General features: G+C 38.8%; 1 protein-coding gene across 2 annotated transcripts in view; it reads left to right on the top strand.

Moving 5' to 3' along the window:
- Positions 1-19850, top strand: part of LOC131039601 (uncharacterized) — a 114669-nt gene that overhangs the window by 81942 nt on the left and 12877 nt on the right. The window contains exons 6-9 of one of the 2 annotated variants that reach the window (XM_057972394.2): positions 11342-11495; positions 11864-12014; positions 12126-12249; positions 12558-13314. In XM_057972394.2, the coding sequence (XP_057828377.2) occupies positions 11342-11495; positions 11864-12014; positions 12126-12249; positions 12558-12751 (623 nt within the window). In that variant the 3' untranslated portion in view covers positions 12752-13314. Of the gene's footprint in view, positions 1-11341; positions 11496-11863; positions 12015-12125; positions 12250-12557; positions 13315-19850 lie in introns of those variants that run through there. The other variant, XM_057972393.2, reaches the window with a different exon arrangement.

Here is a 19850-nt window from a genome sequence, read left to right as displayed (position 1 = left end):
GCAAAAAGGATCAGTTAGGTGGACTCCAAGGTTCTTTTAGTGGGGTCTCCACGTGTGGACAAGCTTTTTAGTGGTATGATGTGATTTGCTGTTTCCTTCAAGGCTTCTTACGGATTCAATAGTTTGAAGGTTTTACTAATCTAAAAGGAACTTTCAAAAAAAAATGGAAAAAGATAGGGTTTAAGGGGTCTAATCTAGCCTAACCCTATGAACGACTTAGCATGAATGAGATTTGGCAAGACTCAACCAATTTCAATTTCGCCATAAGACAACAACTCAACTGAAATTAGTGCGATCTTCTAAGGTAATAATGATGTTCAATGCATCAAAGACCAAGGACACTACTACGAAGGTACATATCCTAGATACGAAAATGCTTGAAGGTTAAGGACTCAAGGTGTTTTCCAGTCGACCACACAAGGCGTTCCTACAATCAGCAAGAAGCTAGTGGTTTGGATTGCGAATCCTACCAAATATCAAATCTCACACTTAGTCTTTCTAGTTAACAAACTACTTTGATTGAGCGTGATTCAAGTACATCCAACAACCATGAAGATAACTCAAGGAACTTGCAACAAAACACCATAACTTCAATATTTTATTGATTTCCAAGTCATCATATACAACAATTGCTTGAACTTCTCTCTTCAAGACTCAATCTTGCTACAAAATAAAAATTGCTTACAACTCTAATTCTTCAACTCTATTCTCTATTTCTCTATTGACCATTCTGTTACAAATGAAATGAAAATGGGGGTATAAATAGCATCCCCAGTTACAATGAAAGGTCCAGATTGAAAGTAAATCAATGGACAAGATCATGACACCTAAACCCTAATTAGGGTTTGTTACAAATGACCTCCTTTTTACTGAACAACATTAAATACATAGCCAAATATTAAATTTGGCACAAAAATCTAGGAGGTATCAGCCAATGAGAATTAAGATGTCATGTCATCTGTAACAACCTTTCATCTAGAATCTTATTCCCCTTCCAATTCTCTTTCTTAGCATATGCAATGAATTTTGTCACAATTCCTTCGATTTCTGTGCTTGGAATCTCGGGAAGATTCTTGATACTCTCTTCTAAGTGGATAACCTGATCAAATGCATCTAGAAGAGCTGTGTCCCAAGTAGGTTCAAGTTCCTTAGTTCTATCAATTAGGAGCATGGTGGCATACATCTGATCATACTGCTCATCTGTAACATCTGCGTCCTTGCGAAAGATGATCTTGATTCTATCTTCAAATTCTTGTAGATCCACATCTGTCTCGACCTCGATCCTTCTGCCAAGAATGGTACGAAGTACCTCAAATACTCTGTCCTGGATCGGATTGATCACCTCCTCAACTTGACCACATCTAACACTGATGTCCTCAAAGAGAACACTCTTTATATGGAGTAAGGTTGACCACTGAAACAAACTGTGAGAATCACCTTCTAAGATCCTCTCTTGTGCTAAAATTCTTCTGGATGTATGTCTTATAACTTTCAAGACAGGAATGACAACGTCCTTGGTATGGACAAATGCATCTACTGTTGCCATCAGTCTGTGGATTATCTCAAGGACTTGGTTAGCCTGATGGGTGATCTTCGACATCCTTGTAATAAACTCAATGGCCACCGTGTGAGATCTATCCATCCAATTACATGTACGCTGGACCATATTCCTGAATCTCTCTGCTTCATTGATTGATTGAAGGGGCAATGCCTGCAATGGTGATCTAACTGGATCCTGACGTCCCAAAGGTTCATTGATGTGACTGAAATATGTTCTCCATGCACCGACCTCTTTCTCAAGCTTTCTATTCTTTTCTACTTCTTCTCTGAACTTGTCCTTCAATGCCTCAAATGTGTCGGTGGCATCATCTAAAGTCTGCTCTGCTGTGGATGGTCCTAACTCAATAGTCTGTATATGATAGTCCTCTGCTAGGATCTCACCCTCATATTTGTCTGCTGCCGGTGTAGCTATCTGCAGTTTTCTGGACCCAGTCTCATCTCGAATCATCTTGGACATCTTTGTAGCCTTCTTCTTCTCTGTTGTCATATGTGAACGTCCAACAAGGCTCTCTAGATCGATTGCACTGTCCTCGTCTTCAATTACGATCACCTTAGTCAATCTTTCCTTCAACCAATCTGGGATATTTGATCTTGTCTCTTGAACTTGAATTTCTTTGTGTACTACTTCTTCTTGTCTGGGAGGAGATGTTACTTCATTATTTTCTTCTAAATCATAGTCTTGGAGAGATCCATCGGATGAAACATGCTGTGCCTGTTCTTCCTCCTGCCTGTCATTCTGTACCATCGATTCCATGGATTCTTCCACTCGAACTGTTCTATCTTCTGGCCTGGAAGAAGTACCTGGTGTTTGATCTTTGTTAGCACCTTGCTTTTTCTTGGAAGGCTCTTTCTTTTCTGATCTTTCCTTTCTCTTTGAACCTCTTGGATGGAGATTGCCCTCACTGGCACATCGAAGGTTACCTTCACCTGAATTCCTAGGATTAGGATTGCCTTCACTAACGCTGGCTCCTCCTTCGGCTGGCTTTTCTTCCAAAGTGAAAGACATGGCTATGCCTTGTTCTCTCAACTTCTGATGTTGAATGTCTACCCATCTGCGAGTACAAGACAAGACTGGTGCCATCAATTCATCTAAATCCACGGCTTCGGGCTCATTCCAATTCAAACTTATTGTTTTGCTCTCTCTATCATATGAAGATTGGATGTGCCTGCCGTTGTCCTGAGCTTGGTCGGCTACTCTGTAAATCTTACATTTCCTGATGAAATCCAAGGGCAATCTAGAATGTATCTTTCGTTTCACTTCGAGATCATCTAGGAGATTCATCATAAAATCTTCAATCTGGTACTCATGTCTAAATCTTCTACCGACTGTCTCCTCTAAATGTCCGTGAGGATCAAAACTATTCCTCCAAGCAAAAGATGAAAAAGGATACAAGGCTAACTCCCTCTCTGCGTCATCCATGGCTGAGACATTGGGACATACCTCAACTGAATTACCCAAAATAATAGGTACCTGAACTCCATTCTGATGTCTGTGTCTGAATGCCTTCACATATGCTGCCAACTGCCTTGTTACTTCAAGTAACACAATCCTGTCTGTCGGGTACCTCGGCAACATGTATGGAGGTAAAGGACATCCATACACTCTAATGTAAGTGAACTTGGGAAACTGAATGAACCAAGCACCGTACCTCTTGATTAACTCCTGGGCATCCTGAGATAATCTGTTGTGAATCCCTCCTTGCAACGTCCTGGTGATGTTCATCGTGAAAGTATCATTGATTAACTTGTAGTTCTTCCCTGGTGGATGATGCAAGTAGGTATAGGATTCACAAACTCTGACCTCGCCGGGTCCTCTTCCAATCACTCCTCTGTGAGGTAGTCCTGCGTACTCAACGCTCCTGATTAAGGCATAGATGACGTATGAACTCATGTGGAAGGACTTAGTAGCCCTGAGTCTTCTCAACTGTACGTCTAAGCAATGGCTAATTATTCTAGCCCAATGTATTGTACCCTTTCCTTGAACAATCACCTGGATGAAATAAAACATCCATTTCTCAAAATAGAAGGCATGAGGTGCTCCTGTAACTCTGTTGAGCATGGTAATCAAATCTCTGTACTCCTCTTGGAAATCAATCCGGTGTGGTGTGTTCGGTACTTTGCTCAGACGGGGACGACTCTTAAGTAGCCAGTTCTTGTTGATTATGCTTAGGCAAGCATCTGGATCATCATCGTACACTGATCTGGCTCCTTCAATGCTCTTGTATATCATGTCCCTGTGCTCTGGAAGATGGAAGGCTTCACTTATGGCCTCCTCTGAAAGGTACGCCAAAATGTTTCCCTCATTGGACACAATGGTCCTGGACTGTGGATTGTAATGACGGGCACACTCGATCATCAACTCGTGGCACTGAATAGCTGGAGGAAAACCGGCCGCCTTAATGATGCCACTTTCTATTATTCTCCGGGCGACAGGTGATGGCTTGCCGATGTAAGGGATCTCTCGGAACTTCTTCGTGCTAAAGTTTCCCAAGTTTGTATCTCCAATGTTGCTCCACTTGGACACGATCTTGGTCTCCACTTCTTCAGTCTTCTGATCTTCTTTCATGAGAGCCGAGCGACTGGTGGATGCTCCCGCCTTTGGGGTCGCCATACCTCGATAGAGAGCTAACTCTAGAATGCAAAAACAAAATTTGCCTAGGCAAAATTGAGGTATAAATAATCTTCAATATGATCCCCTCAAGATTGACTTCGCCACCTCTGGATAGAATGTGATCTTTACTTATCGCCTTGGACGTGGTCTCAAATGGATCTTCAAATTCGCACAAATAAATCTCCAAGTCTTTAGCAAATTCGCCTTAGGCGTGATCTTCAAATTCGCACCACCTTTGGTTTGGAATCGCACCACCTTTGATAATATTCGCACTATCTTTGGTTTGGAATCGCACCACCTTTGATAGCTAAGCGCGCCACCCTTGGATGAATGAAACTCGCACCACCTTGGATAATATTCGCACTATCTTTAAACACACTTAACACTTTCCTTTGTCTTCCTTGATTCGCATGTAGAGAGGTAAAATAATGATGTGAAAATAATAGTTTTCACCCCCCTATATATAGTGCCCTCATCGATTTATCTCTTTGGCCGACTTGATGAAATATAACAATTTCAAACGATTTTTAAATGATTTGCAATGACATAACAAGGCCGACTTCCATATATGAGCGCTCAAATCGATTTTTTTTATTAATTAATTAATTAATTACTAATGCCTTGCGTTTTTTTATTTGCAAATTTCGATTTTTAAATAAGGCAAAAATAATTAATAAATGTTAACGCCACATTAAATGCCAATAAAAATGGATTTTTTTAATTTTTAAATTGATTTAGCATTTAAAGTAAATTCGAATTGCTTAATTTGGCGCCAAAAATATGTAAATAGAGGGACGTACCTCATCGCTCTGGTCCCTTGGAGAGGGACAGGAGCGATTCACCATCTTTAGCATGATTCTTGCGTTTTCAACGTTCAACTCCTTCATTTTCACGTCCCAAATCGATCATCTGGTGGTCTTTCGAACTTGAATTTCTTCCTTGTGCGAGCGAGTGCATCCTATGACCATTATCGCCCTGGTCCCTTGGAGAGGGACAGGAGCGATCTCCATGTTTTTGCGTTCACCTTGCATTTTTGACCTTCGAAATATCATTGCTTGTGTCCTTTGCGCTTATTTCTATTTGCTTTTGCAAGGTACCTTCGATGTTATAAGGATCATCGCCCTTGTCCCTTGGAGAGGGACAGGAGCGATCCATGTCCTTTCCTTGACCTTGTCAACTTTGTATTTCGATCTTCATGGTAATGTCCTTCAAACGTCGTCCTTCACCTTACCTAACCTTGCTTCGCTTTGACCTTGAAGGAACGTGCGTGCTTTTGATGATATCGCCTTGGTCCTTGTCCAAAGGACAGGAGCGATCTTGATTTTTTCACGTTCAATATGCATTTTTGACCTTCGATCCTTCATTGTGATGTTTTCCAAACGCCGTCCTTTGTCTTGCTTAACCTCGCCTTGCTTCGATTTTGGAGGAATATGAGCGCTTTTGATAGGATCGCCCTGGTCCTTGTCCAAAGGACAGGAGCGATGGGAGACTTTTACCTCGATTAGCAATGTTTGGACGTTAAAAACTCTTGCAAATTGTCTTCAAACGATGCCTTGGACCATATGCTATCTTAAGACGTCTTGACTTAGCTTGATCTTGAAACAAACAAGGAATCCAAAGCAAATCGCCCTGGTCCCTTGGAGAGGGACAGGAGCGATCTAGTCTCCATGCTCAAAATGATGCTCATTTTACGTTCAAAACTCTTGTTTATCATCTTGTTGTCGTACCATGGACCCTCTAAAACATTGTAATGTCTTATCCTTACGTAAATTTCGCATGAAATGACCAATGCATCTAACATCGCCCTGGTCCCTTCCTGAGGGACAGGAGCGATCTATGTTATAGGGTGTCAATTTCTTCATTTTAACGTCCTTTAAGTGTTTACGCATGATGAAAGCGCCTTGAAATGTCCTCGCCACCTTTCGTCCTGGCTTGGATCGGGCTCGAACCTTGGAGGGACGACCTTGAACTTGAGAGGGACGTATCTTCACCATTGTATCGCCCTGGTCCCTTGGAGAGGGACAGGAGCGATCCTTCCTTTGTGGCCTTCATCTTACTTTGCCAGGTTCCAAGTTTATATTCAACGGATTCGTCCTTCTTTACTCGATCCGTCCATGCCTTGACATTGTTTGTAATTTTGCAAAAAAGGGCAATTATATCAAAAATCGCTCTGGTCCCTTCCTGAGGGACAGGAGCGAACTAGGCATTTAGCATTGGTATGGACGTCCCAAAAATCTTCAATTTATATTCAATGCATTCATCTCATGTTCTCCTTCGTTTTTGAACGTAAACTTGCCTTGACCCTTGTCTGGATTTTGCAAAATGGAGGAAATCGCTCTGGTCCCTGGGAGAGGGACGAGAGCTACAAGGTACCTCGCCCTGGTCCCTTGGAGAGGGACAGGAGCGATTTAGTCAATATAGGTCATTTTCCTTCTTTTTTTGCATCTCAAATTATATTCATTTGGCAAAGTATCTTCCTTCGGACGTCCTCCAATTGCTGAGTCATCAAAATCTTGCATGGACATGGCGAAATTTGAATTGTAGCTCCAGTCCTTCACTGAGGGACAGGGGCGATCTTTCCCCTGGAGGCATTTCTGTGCTCATGAAAATCTTCAATTTATATTCAATGGAAAGATCTTGTCGTTCTCTATCACTTCAAACGTAAAATTTGTCCGGACTCCACAAGGATGATGAGATATCTGAAAATGAGCTCCCGTCCTTCACTGAGGGACAGGAGCGAACTTGCTCCTACAGGCCAAAATAACAAGATTTTTCACATTTTAACACTTCACGAGGCGAAAACAAATCAATTCCAATGCCCAGGATCAAACTTCAAAAAAGTCAAAATTTGGTCAAAATATTCAATCAGACAAAAATTCACATTGACGGTCATCATTTAGACAAGTTTAAGCTCTGCATGAACATTCCAATTGAAAATTAGACCATTTTGGCGAATTCATTGCATTCAAAAATTTGCTTCTAGGAAAGAAGCTCAAAAAAGCTCTCAAAAGCGACTGGATTTTGGCTTGAAAAGGCAAAATTTAAAACCCTAAGGCTTGGCCCTAAATCCAGACAACTAACTAACTAACAAAACCCTAAAAACGAAAGCGAAAACAAGCGAAAAACAAGCAAAAAGAGGGGGTCCCCATTTGCGATGGGGCGATGTGTGAAATGGTCACAACACTCTCCCGAAGAGAGTCTCAAACTTCAACCACATATCTCGAGGAGTGAACAAATCATCAAGGTGAAACGAAAGACTGTCAGAAACATGTAATGAGAGCAAACCCATGGCTTCATCCATTTTGTTTCTGTGCTGAAGAAGCTCATAAAGATGCTGCAACAGAGGCTGAAACTCATCCAAACAAGACCACAACCCTCGTGCCCTGAGAAGCCTCGTGATGTGAGGCTTCCAGGTGTGATAGTTGTGTGATGTCAACAACTCAATTGAAGAATCTGCCATGAAACTCTGCACCTGTACCTGCTTGTATTTTGGTGTTCTAGATTTCTGAGATAAATGACAGAAAGTGAGAAAAAAAACACCCCCCACAAGAGATAAACCCAAACCCTAGTACATACTGGTGAGAAGGAAGTAGTGCATAAGCAAAAAAACTTCAAACTGAAATCTCATTTACCTGATGAAAAATTTGAGAAACAAGATCACATATCTGAATAGAGCATGCTGAGAGCTTTTCAACACCTATTTGTTTTCGAAAAACGGAGTCCGTTTGCCCATTCTACAACCCCGGAAGTGCAGAAAAGTGACCCCTTTTTGACTGGAAAAAAGTACAGTCAAACAGCAAAATTGGAAAAAAATTCCAATACCATGAGGTCCAGCTCGGAACTAGCTTTTCGATGCCTATTCGTTTTCGAAAAAACGACTCCGTATGCTCAAGTTATGAAGAAAAAACCAACCCCCCCCTAAAAAGGCAAGAGGGAGGCGGTCTGGTGGCAGGGCCGGGCGGAGGCGGTCTGGTGGCAGGGCCGGGCGGAGGTGGCTAGTGGGCGGTGCTCCGGTGGTGGAGCGGCGGAGCTGGGCGACAATGGGGCTGTGGTGGCGGGCGGATGGCGCAGCAGCGACAGTAGGGGCGGGGGCCGGTGAGCGGGGGCCGGAGGCCGGACTGTCGGGCCGGCAGGGACCAAAACCTAAAACCTTTTTGATTTTTTTTGTAAAAAAATTTTGCCGGTTTTTGAGAGAGGTTTTTTTGGTTTTTTTTCCAAAAAAAAACAATTTTCGGCTTGCATGCCATAAAAAGGCAAATTTTTTTCTTAATTTTTTTTTTCGAACTGCATGCCAAGGCCGTACAACTTGGTACAGAACAAAAAATACCTCCAAAGGCTCAGGTGTCGAAAATAATCAAGTTTTATATGACCATAGGGGTTTTTGGGCCTTCTGAGCACGATGGTGAGGTCCATTTAGGCCCAACGTGCTCAGAAAAAAAAAGGCCTATCCCTAGGTGCACAAAAAAACTTCTGAAAAACCCTAGATCTGTTTCCAATTCAAAAACACTCAAAACAAGAACAGGTAGCTGCAGATCTGAAGCTCTCATTCCATGTGAGAGTTGAGAAATACAACACCACAGGAGCCCAAATGATCTCTGCAAGCTGAATAAACCTGTTACAAGGAGAAGCAAGGAAGCAACAGAGAAAAACCAAATACACAGGAAATGCTCAAAAAGATGAGAGCTCTGTATTCACAAAAATGAGTAATAGAAAAATAATACAAAAGAAAGAATTCAACCTCTAATAAGTCAAAAAACCCCAAAAGGGAAAACCCTAGGCTTGCACATTATAACTATTAAAAGAATTAATTATTATGCACCTAATGTTAGCTTAAGTGTAAAAGAGATAAAGGGGAACTTAATCAAGTAAAGACCCGATTACTCTAACAGGTATGTATGTGTGTATATGTGTGTATATATATGTTTGTATGTATGTATGTATGTGTATGTATGCATATGTGTGTATATATATATTTATACACAATATTATATGAAAGATCGGGTCAAAACCTTCTGGACTAATGGGGTCAAGGTGTTTCCTGTTTGTTTTGACAAGGAGCTAGGGGATGGAGTTTGTCACTTGTTGATGGGTGTGTTGCAGAAAGAGGCTGTAAAGATGGCTGGGACATGATCTGTAATGTACAAAACTCTGCTTTGTAGTTTACAGAACACTCAAATAATTACTATGCTCTAATTAGAACTATTATCTTGTCCTTTGGAGATGAACTAAATCCACTTAAACTAGAAAATAAAGCAAAGACACAAGCATAGGCACTAACACTCCATTTTCACCCAGGAAGCCCCCAATCTGGGAGGAAAAACCCAACCTTGTAGGTGCCAATAGCACTTCTACCTTTGGTTATATTAATAAATTGGCTCAAAGGTGAAAATACAATACCCATGGTTGTTTCAGTCCTCTGTCTACTCCTTGTGAATGTGTCCTCTACTTATCCAACTCTTCCAAGAAATTGGAACCGATCCCTAATCTCCTTCTCATAGTCATGGCATGGTCCTTGCATGCACTGGAAGCCTTCCAAACCAGAAATGGAATGCCGAAACTCATGTCCTTTCGAATTCCCCATCTGCTGTCTATGTCCAGAGGAATTTGCCAGTTTTACAGTAAGAATTTGTTGGGGTTTTCCTGCATTTGCCAGTGTATTTTAATGTCTGCTGTGGTATTCTGTTCAATTACCATGGTAGACATCCATTCACCATGGTATTTTGGAAACAGCTGTTGTAGTTTTGTTTTGTATACACTATGATAAATTGGCGTTCGCTGCAGCGATCATGTATTCGTCAGTTGTTTTAGCTGCTTTCAGTTGGCAGAGAATTCAGTTGTCATAAAACAACAGAGATTTCTGCAAATTCAAATTTTGAGAAAAACACGTTTTCTTATTCCTTAATTCAACATGATGCTTTTCAGATTAGGACATCTTTAGGGGTCTTTGGGAAAAGTTGTAGACCATAAAATGATCTGGAAAACTTCTTTTTGTGAGTTTACCAGTTTGTGCAGATGGTAAATTTTCCATCTACTTTGGCAAACTCTCTCTATCACAGCAATTGCAACATATATCTTTGCAAATGCCAGAATACTGCAACGAATGATAGGGTACTGCAACGAATGCGTGTTTGGCCCCTCAGGGGAATCGACATTTTCACCAAATCTCAGGTAGAGTGTGGAATACAAAGGGTTTTTGTCACTTGCTTTTCCAATTTTTTGTTTGCACTTATGTTTTTTTGTATATAGGAGGTTGGAGGAATGTCATATTTTGTTTCCCATGACTTTGTGTGGGGTTGGCTCTCATCCTTATGGTGGTTTTAGACTTTTAGTCCATCTCAAGATTGTAGTAAATGGTTTTGTGAGTCCGTCCATGATGTGAGTGCAGTCGCTGGCATTGTTGGAGCTTCTAGGTTGTGGTTGTAGCTCATCTAAACCATTGTGGAATTGTGAACATTTGTACTCAACCTTTGCATAGTGGAATGGAGAGTGATATTGCTCTCTAGAGCTGGAGTTTTTCACTTGGTGTTGGGTTTACTCTGGGCAACTGGATGTGTTCACGTTTCTCATCTGCGCTTTTATGTTGATGAGATGTTTATGTTGTTTCATTTTATATGCATTTTTTTTTGTTTACAGATCTCTCTCACACACACAGATACTAGTAATTATATAGTATGTTTCTCTGAGCCCCATATTCTATTTTATTTATGTATATACACATTATTTATTATATGGTATATAGTTTATACTAGTTACTGTATGGTATGTTTCCCTGAGTGCCATATCCCATTTAAAAATTAAATTTGCATACCAATCTCTGTTCTGTTTTCCGATAATCATGTAAAACAATCAAAATCAACTCCTGGAAGAGAATTAAGTTATTATTCTAACAGGCTCTAAGCTGGCTTATATGAGTATATGGGAGTGATTTATTCAAGGAAGTGATTATAGGCTATTTTAAACATAAAGATTCTTTTGACTCTATGACTTACTTCATGTTGAGCTTGACCATATGAGGACATTCATTTTGATTTAGTGTGCCAAGCAGTTGAGGACACGTGAAAGTTTGCATCATTCAATTTTTATTTACTGGGTTTGTATATTTGGAACACAAATACATTCATAAGAAATTTACTCTAGTCATTGTTTACAGTCGCTGTCACTTAACTGCAGACAAAGGGAATGCTATTCTTGATAACTGTTTGCACAATGTTGAGCTGAATATGCACACATTCAAACACAATGAAAAGTCGGTTCGAGTACGTCAATTGGATTGGCAAGATTCATGGCCCCCTAAGGAGGTTCAGACTGAAGAAAGTCTGACAATGTAAGATTAAGTGTATTAAACCTTTGTTGACAATATGTATTTACATTGAGAATATTCTTAAGAAAATGTGCCTGGATGCATCTGAGTTAGTTTCTTCTACATTGGAGGCTTACCTTTTGTTCAGGTGGTAATGATTGAGCCATACCATCATAATTTTCTTTTGGAGGATGATGATATAAAAGGTTTAATAATTGCTTCTGCTAGTGTTGTTCCTTGGAAGTTGCTAATTACAGCTATAGATGATCGAGTGTTTTGGTAAAGTTATATGACCAGAAGTTTTAAATAAATCACCTCGCTCTTTTATGAATCGACAATTAATATTTGCTAAGCAAATATGTTATCCATTACTTCTTCATTTTTTTTGACAGTTATAAATACAAATATTCTTGGACTTCTTCTGACATTAAAGAAGCAGAAAAAGTATCTGTACTACTGGCTGCTGATGTTGTTTACAGTGATGAGTTGACAGAGGCCTTCTTCAAAGTCTTACAGGAACTAATGCCTCTAGGGTCAAAAAAGGTATTGGTTTGTTCCTCTCTTTGGATTTGATCTTTGTAGTTACTCAACCATTCATTTCTCTTGGTTTGTAAAATTGGAAATATAAATCAGTCAAGCAATATTTTTGTGCAGGTTTTATTTTTATCGCTAGAAAAGCGGTACAATTTTACTATGGAAGATCTTGACATTGTTGCTCATGGCCACCAATATTTCCGCACATTTATTGCAGAGGAAGTACCTGAATCCAAAATTACAGGTACTTAGATATTCTAATTTATCAAACACATGATATTTCCAGAATCCATGTAATGAACTGTAAAAATTTCTGCAGAAAGACTGTGTAGAGATTTTTTGCAAGGAAATTTTAGATTTCACCCCATGATCATCATGAAGTGGATAAAAATTATGGAGTGTGATCTGAAACGTCAATGCCAAAAAGCTATACACAGCAATTCTGCAGAAGTTTTTGCAATTCATGCTAGTTCATGTTTGTCGCATAAAATACTTGCATTCTTTAAAAGTTAAAATGTTGTTCTGAACTATGACAATGTTCCAACTTTCAAGGGTGTGCAAGGGCCCAACCTGGTCAAAGAGAACCAGGCATTTCAAATCCACATTTCATAGGGAAGCGATTTGATATGGCAACTATACCCCAATATATAAGAGAATATGACCGTGGAGGTGATACAGAGCTATGGGAAATCAGAGCACAGCCTCAAGCTCTATTACACGAAGAATATGTAACAATGGGAATATGATGAGATTTATTAAACAAGGTCCAATTTGAGAATTGTTACTAAGCAAACAACAATTAAAAGTCCGAGTGATAAGACACCTTAAAATTAGGAAGAAAATCAACGAACAAAATTATTTTAGAGCAAGAGTTATGCAAATCAACGACAAAATATTTCTAGAGCAAGAGTTATGGTTATGGAATTAGGACCAGATAAGAGGATTTATTCTCAATTCTCTAGCTTAGAATTATTTTTACATCGAGTAATTTAAGGTGCATGAGTGGCAAACCTCGTCAAAATGCCATACATAAGTTGCTTTATCGAAGAAACCAAATGTGGACTTCATGTAAGAAATAGAGCTTTGCCTTATAAAAATGGACCATACTATCAAAATCTAGTTTGGATGTAAATGAATGTGCCACATTATGGTTGGTGCCTTTGGAGAAACATAATTCTACGGATCATAAAAAGAACAAAGGTCTCGTATAATTTTGGTGTTCCTTATTGGATAGTGATTCTCATGAAACGCTTAGCTTTTAGAACTATTTTTCTTGTCTTCAATGTTAATCCAAAAAATGTCATGTTTATGTGTAAATGTTAATACATTTTATTTTATATTTTCCATTTTGTCACAACCTTCAATAATCCAATGCATAAGACTTGAATGTCCTCCTATCACTTATATTGGAATATAAATACAACTCTAAAGAAACTTAGGCTTAGATCCTCAATCTGTACCTTGTTCTTGCTAACATTTGGTCACCCATTGTAGGACCCTAGTAAAGTGGTAAAGATCCAATCAAGAATTAATCATTTGTGGTGGTCCAAGGGTTAATGAGAAAATATTACAATTAGTCGGGAACCTAATTTTATGGTTTGTGGTAGAATACATTAGGTTCTAGCCTTATGAGTGGGGGTTAGGAAGCTAGGAGATGACAATTGGAAAAGAAGGGATCTTAAAGTGATTTCTAAAAGGTGTGAGTAATAGAGGTAAAACAAGAATGAGCCATTAGGGATGAAGAAAATGATTAATGAAATACTAAATAAAAAACATCTATGGAAAAAGTAGATAACATGAAGCTAAGGATGATTGTGGAAGAGATTAAAATGACTATGGAATTGAACATGGAGTAGAAGAAGATGAAAGAAAGGCAAAATAAATATCATAAAAGAATGTAGAAGGCTAAGGAAGTCAAAATAAAGCACACCAAGGGGGGCTATTGCTAGAGAAGATAAGGATTTTGTGAATGAGGAAGAAGATTTAGAATGTCTATGAGGGGAATTGTTGAGAATGCTAAGGATAACGAGGATTTTGTGAATGAGGAAGAATATTTAGAATACACTAGGAGGGGATCCAAATATGTTAGCATAAATGAGAACACTAAGGGGTTTGCAATTGAATATGAGAATTCTAAAAATTTGGAAAACATTGAGATTCTACCAACAAAGGCACAAGTAGTCATTGTATTGTACAACAACAATGTAATATTAGAGCAACTAATCACCCATATTGATGAAGCAGATGGAAACATAACTAGATTGATAGATTAGATAAAATATTATGATGAGCTTAAGAAGTCGTTAGGAAGAAGGCTTGGGAGTTGTAGTGCTCAACCAAGGCATTGAAGTAGGGGTGCTCAACAATTGAAACTTTTGACTTGTTAACCATATTTTGAAGATGATCTATCAATCTTTAATAGTAGTTATTGGCAAAGAGTTTGAAGGATTGTTAACCCTAATAAAAAGTTAAAACATTTGGATCTTAGTGTGGAGTACCTAGGTAATGTGGTGAGTAGAAGTAAGAGAAAAGAATCATGATAAACAAAATGAGGAAAAGTTTAGAATTATAAGTGAGAGAAAGAATCATGACAAAGAAATAGGAAACATGTTAAATAATGTAATGTCCCCTTCTGAATTTACCCTAGATTGTGCTCTAGAATCACAATTGTAATAAAGCAAGAGATGAGTCAGGGTTAGAGTTATATCTTTACCAAGTAAAATATCACTTTTAAACTATACGCACACACATACACACGTGCATACCTATACACACACATACATACATACACATACACACACACACACACACATACATACACATACACACACACACACACGTACACACGTACATACATACATACATACATACATACATACAAACATACACAAACACATACATACATACATACATACATACACACACACACTCATACATACATACACATACATACATAAACACACACATATATACATACATATATGTATATATATACATAGATATATGTGTATATACATACACACACACACACACACACACACACACACACACACACACACACACACACACATATATATATATATAGACACACACACACATATATTTGTGTGTGTATGTATATATGTATATACACGTGTGTGTGTGTGTCATATATATTTACGTATATGTATGTACACACACACACACACAGATATATATATATATATATAGACGATATCTATCATTCTCTACTATTCAAAGATATTAGGGTTTGGGGGAAGAAGCATGATAGGTCTGCTCGAAGCCATCCTTGCACTAAGCCCAAGCGCATACACTTGCTCTCTTGGCTTTAGTGGCAGGCAACATGGACATCCACTCGGGGTGGTCTACATAATGGGATGCTTGTGCCTTGTTTCCCTATCCATGCCTCATCTCTTAAGGTCAATAATCAATCATTGTAGAGTTTTCTTTGAGGAGATCATAATAGGGGACCTATTAGACATCTTGTCTAAGCCCGAGAGTAGATCTTTACCCTCTTGTCCCAGTGGCAAACAACATGGACACCCACTCGGAGTGGCCTACTTAGATGGCAATCTCATACTTGCCCCTGTTCCTTACACCTCCTTCCTTCCCTACATGATTGGGGTTTACAAATAGATTCATTAACATACATATACATAACACACAGACATAAACACAAACACACAAAGACATAGACATAGACACAGACACAGACATAGACACAAACACAGACACAGACACAGACACACACAAACAAACATAGTCTTAGACTTTCTTGGAGAACCAAAATTCCAAAAGACGTCACCTCGTATTCGTATAAGACCTTGAATGAGCTCATCCCAATTGACATGTGGTGGGTGGTATTATAACAATACACACCAAGGTGCAATCATTTTATCCATGGATTATGTTGTCCTGCGACATAGTATTTCAGGTATCCTTCTACCCACTTGTTTACTATCTCTGTCTATCCGTCTATTGTGGATGATAATTTGTACTAGGCGTGAGTTTGATCCCAACTAGATGGAAGAGTTCTTGCTAGAATAAGCTAAGGAACCAACTATCTCTATCACTAACAATGTTCATTGGGAGGCCATTGAGTTTGAAGATTTCCTAGAAGAAGAGGTCGACTACTTGTGGAGCTCAATAGTTGATAGATGTTGGCATGGAATGGGCGTACTTGGTGAGGTGATCCACTATTACATATATACAATCCTTTCCTTGAACTTTGGGCATCTCGCTTATGAAGTTTATATAAATACTTTCCCATTTTTTATTTGGGATGGGTAAAAGTTACAATAGGAGTCCTACAGGGTAGTTTTGCTCGGTTTTGTTTCTTTGATAAGTTATGCATTCTTGTATGTGTCTAAGGACATCCTTCTCGAGTCCTTTCCAAGAGTATTTTCCCTTATTTGTTTGTAGGTTTTGTAGTACCCCCGATGACTAGCTAAGGAATTGTCATGACATTCTTTGAGGATCTTGTCTTTCATTTTTGAGTTGGACACAAGGAATATCCTATTCTTGTACATGATAAGCTCTTCTACTACCTTGTGTTCCTCATTAGGTATGCTTCCCTCTAGGATACTATTAGCTTGTGGATCCTTGATGTATTTGATGATAATACCATGCTTCCAGTTTGCTATGATTCTTGTCATGGAGTTTGAGTGGGGTCATCGTGATAGGGCATCTGCTAGGACGTTGTTTGTCCCTTTCACGTATTCAATATCAAAGTCGTAGGCTTGTATCTTGCTTACCCATTTCTATTGCTTGTCATTTAGATCCTTTTAGATTCATAAAGAACCTCAAGCTATTATGTTCAGTCTTAGCATTGAACCTTCCTCAAACCAAGTATTGTTTGAACTTGGATATGACGTGCATGATGGCTAACATCTCCTTATCATAGATGGATTAATGTCTCTCAACTTCAATGAGCTTGTGGTTTTCAAACGCTATGGGATGTTGATTTTGCATAAGGACTTCTTTGATGTCCATTAAAGCATCACACTCTAATTTGAATGGTAATGTGAAGTTGGGAATGGTTAGGACGGGGCATGAGCTCATTATCCCCTTTAGTTTCTCAAAAGCTTGTTGAGCCACTTCATTCCATGCAAAGGTTCCCTTTTTTGTTAAACCTGTGAGTGGGGCGACAAACTTAGAGAACCCTTTGAGAAATCATTGATAGTAACTAAATAGATCCACAAAGCCCCTTAGATGTATCAAAGTTCTTGGTTGTGGCTATTCCATAGTGGCTTTGTTTTTTTCTTCGTCCACACTCACCCCTTGCATATTGATTTTATGGTCAAGTTATAGGATCTCTTCTAGCCCAAATTCACATTTGGAGGCTTTAGCGTATAATGATTCTTGTTATAATATGTTTATAACTTTTGCAATGTGTTTAAGATGTTCTTCCCATGTCTTGTTGTAAATAAGGATGTTATCGAAGAATGTTAATAGGAACCTCCTTAGATGTTTTTTGAATATATGGTTCATGCATAATTGAAATGTTGCGGGGGCATTTGTCAAGCCGAAAGGTAGAACCAAAAATTCAAAGTGTCCATAGTGACACTTAAAAGTTGTCTTGAGAATATCTTCTTTCCTCATTCTTATTTGATTGTAATCAGACTGTAGATCGTTTTTGAAGAAGTATTTTGCTTCGTGGATTTCATCAATTAATTCATCAATTCTTGGGATAGGGTAGTGGTTCTTTATTGTTTTTGTGTTTAAGGCCCTATAATCTATGCACATCCTCATGGTGCCATCCTTTTTCTTAACTACACCATAGAGGATGCAAAAGGGCTAGAACTAGGTTGGATATGACCCATCCCAAGTAGTTCTTTGATGGTTTTCTCTATCTCTTTGAATTTTTGGGGGTGTCAGTAAGGGGTAGTGATCACAGGTTTAGCTCCTTGTTCCAATTCTTTTGTATGTTAAAAATCTCTCTTTGGGGGTAGTCTTGGGGGAATATCACCAATTACTTTCTTGTGTTTATTTAAAATGGGTTGGATATCGATGTGGATTTTCTTGCATTCAGGGAAGTTTTGTTGAGAATCATACATTGTATGATCCACTCTCCTCACTGGTGTCTATGGATCCTCTCTATTCTTATAGATGAGACCATTCTTGGGGATCTGTTGGGTAACCCTCTCAAGTTTACTTCTTGTCCATTATGGTTGAAGCAAATTTCCAACTTTGGGGGGTCCATAGTGAAGTGTCTGAATGATTGTATTCAAGGAGTCCCCAATATCACATTGGCATCTAGTGTTACCACATAAAAATTCTCTTTGATGGTGTGCTTTCCCAAGGTGATTTGTCGTTGAGGGATTATCTTGGTACATTGAGCCATAGATCTATTAGGTAGGGCTATTGTAAAAACCCTTAAATTCCTTGGTTTCCAATTTCTTTTTTTTTGCAACTAGATTCTTGTCAATAATGTTGTGGGATGCCCCACTATCTATGAGGGCAATTAACTTATGCCCCTTCATGGTACTTTTTATTTGAAAAGGGCAGTGTTTGGAGCTTTGTGAGATGGTAGCTAGAGTTCCATGCTCTTCATCATCATATTTTGTTCTCTTGCTGGGTTTTTCTTTTGATTCTTCATTAAATATTGTTTTTATGTTGTGCACTTGGCTTCCTTTTCCACATATGTGTTTTGGCCCCCATTGTTCCATACACTTGAAGCCAAAATTTCTCTTTCTTAGATCATCTTGTTGTCACTTGAGGTTTCTTCCTTTCCACTCATATCCACTTTCCCATTTCTCTTTACAATAAAAACATATTCTTCCATTTTGAATTTCCCTCCTATACCCATCTTGCTTGTGGGGATATTTGGAGTGTGTATTTGAAGTAAAATCTTTAGGGTTGGACTTGTCTTTTGATGATGTAACATCCAACTTCATTGCCTTTTGGATTGCATCTTCAAGGTTTGGTGGTTGAGGGCACTTACCATGCCCTTGATTGATTCTTTTAATCCTCCCACGAATAAGTATGTGAATCTCCTTTGAAATTTTTTTGGTACCATGATGGCTAGCTTTTGGAATTCAACATCGTAATCCTCCATCTTTTCATGCTATTTTAGTTGATATAGTTTGTTAAAGTACCACTCTTGATGCTTTTGATCAAATCTTGTGACGAGTTTTTGGTCAAATTCATCATAAGTGGTTCTATGTTATTGGCCCTGGGTAATAAGGCAATGGTGCCACCAATCATGGGTTGTTCCTGTTAAGTGGAGTATGACAAACTTTTTTTATGGCATTTTCTTCTGTCATGGGGTTAACTGAAAGGTAGGTGTCTATTTTTTGGATCCATGAACATGCTATAAACTTCTTGGATCCATTTTTTTAAAATCTTTGTTGGGTTGCCTTCTTTTCCTATTAGGGGCAATTTGTGTTTTGACATCACAATAATCCCTAAAGGAGACATCTCTCTTAACTTCAAGATCTAATCTTGAGTATATTTACAAAATTTCTTCCATATTGTCAAAGGTTGGATTGTTTATTTCATCTTCTTCGTGTTCTTCATAGGTAGGAAGGGAGGTCTTGTTGGTCTAAGGTTTGATACCCTTGTTGGGTTTCTTCTTTTTAGAGTGGTTGAGGTTGGTTTCCCTCCCAATGGTTTGGAGGGATCTAGAGTTATTAGTATTCACGTTTCAGATGGCTTGGAGCAAAAATTGGGTTGTTCTTTCAATTTTTTCATTTTTCTTAATGAGATTTCGATTGATTTTTCCCATGGAAGCCCTTAATTCGTTGCCCATTTGTTCGCTCATGGTGGATGTAAGCTTCTTCTTTTCTCTTTCCAAAGCCCTTTAAGCCCTTTGGTTAGTTTGCATCAATAATTGTCTATCCCTTG

This window comes from Cryptomeria japonica, chromosome 5 (assembly GCF_030272615.1).
Source record: "Cryptomeria japonica chromosome 5, Sugi_1.0, whole genome shotgun sequence".
In the NCBI taxonomy this organism is placed as follows: domain Eukaryota; kingdom Viridiplantae; phylum Streptophyta; class Pinopsida; order Cupressales; family Cupressaceae; genus Cryptomeria; species Cryptomeria japonica.
Note: the sequence above shows the minus strand (reverse complement) of the source record. Positions and strands in the feature narration are given on the sequence as shown.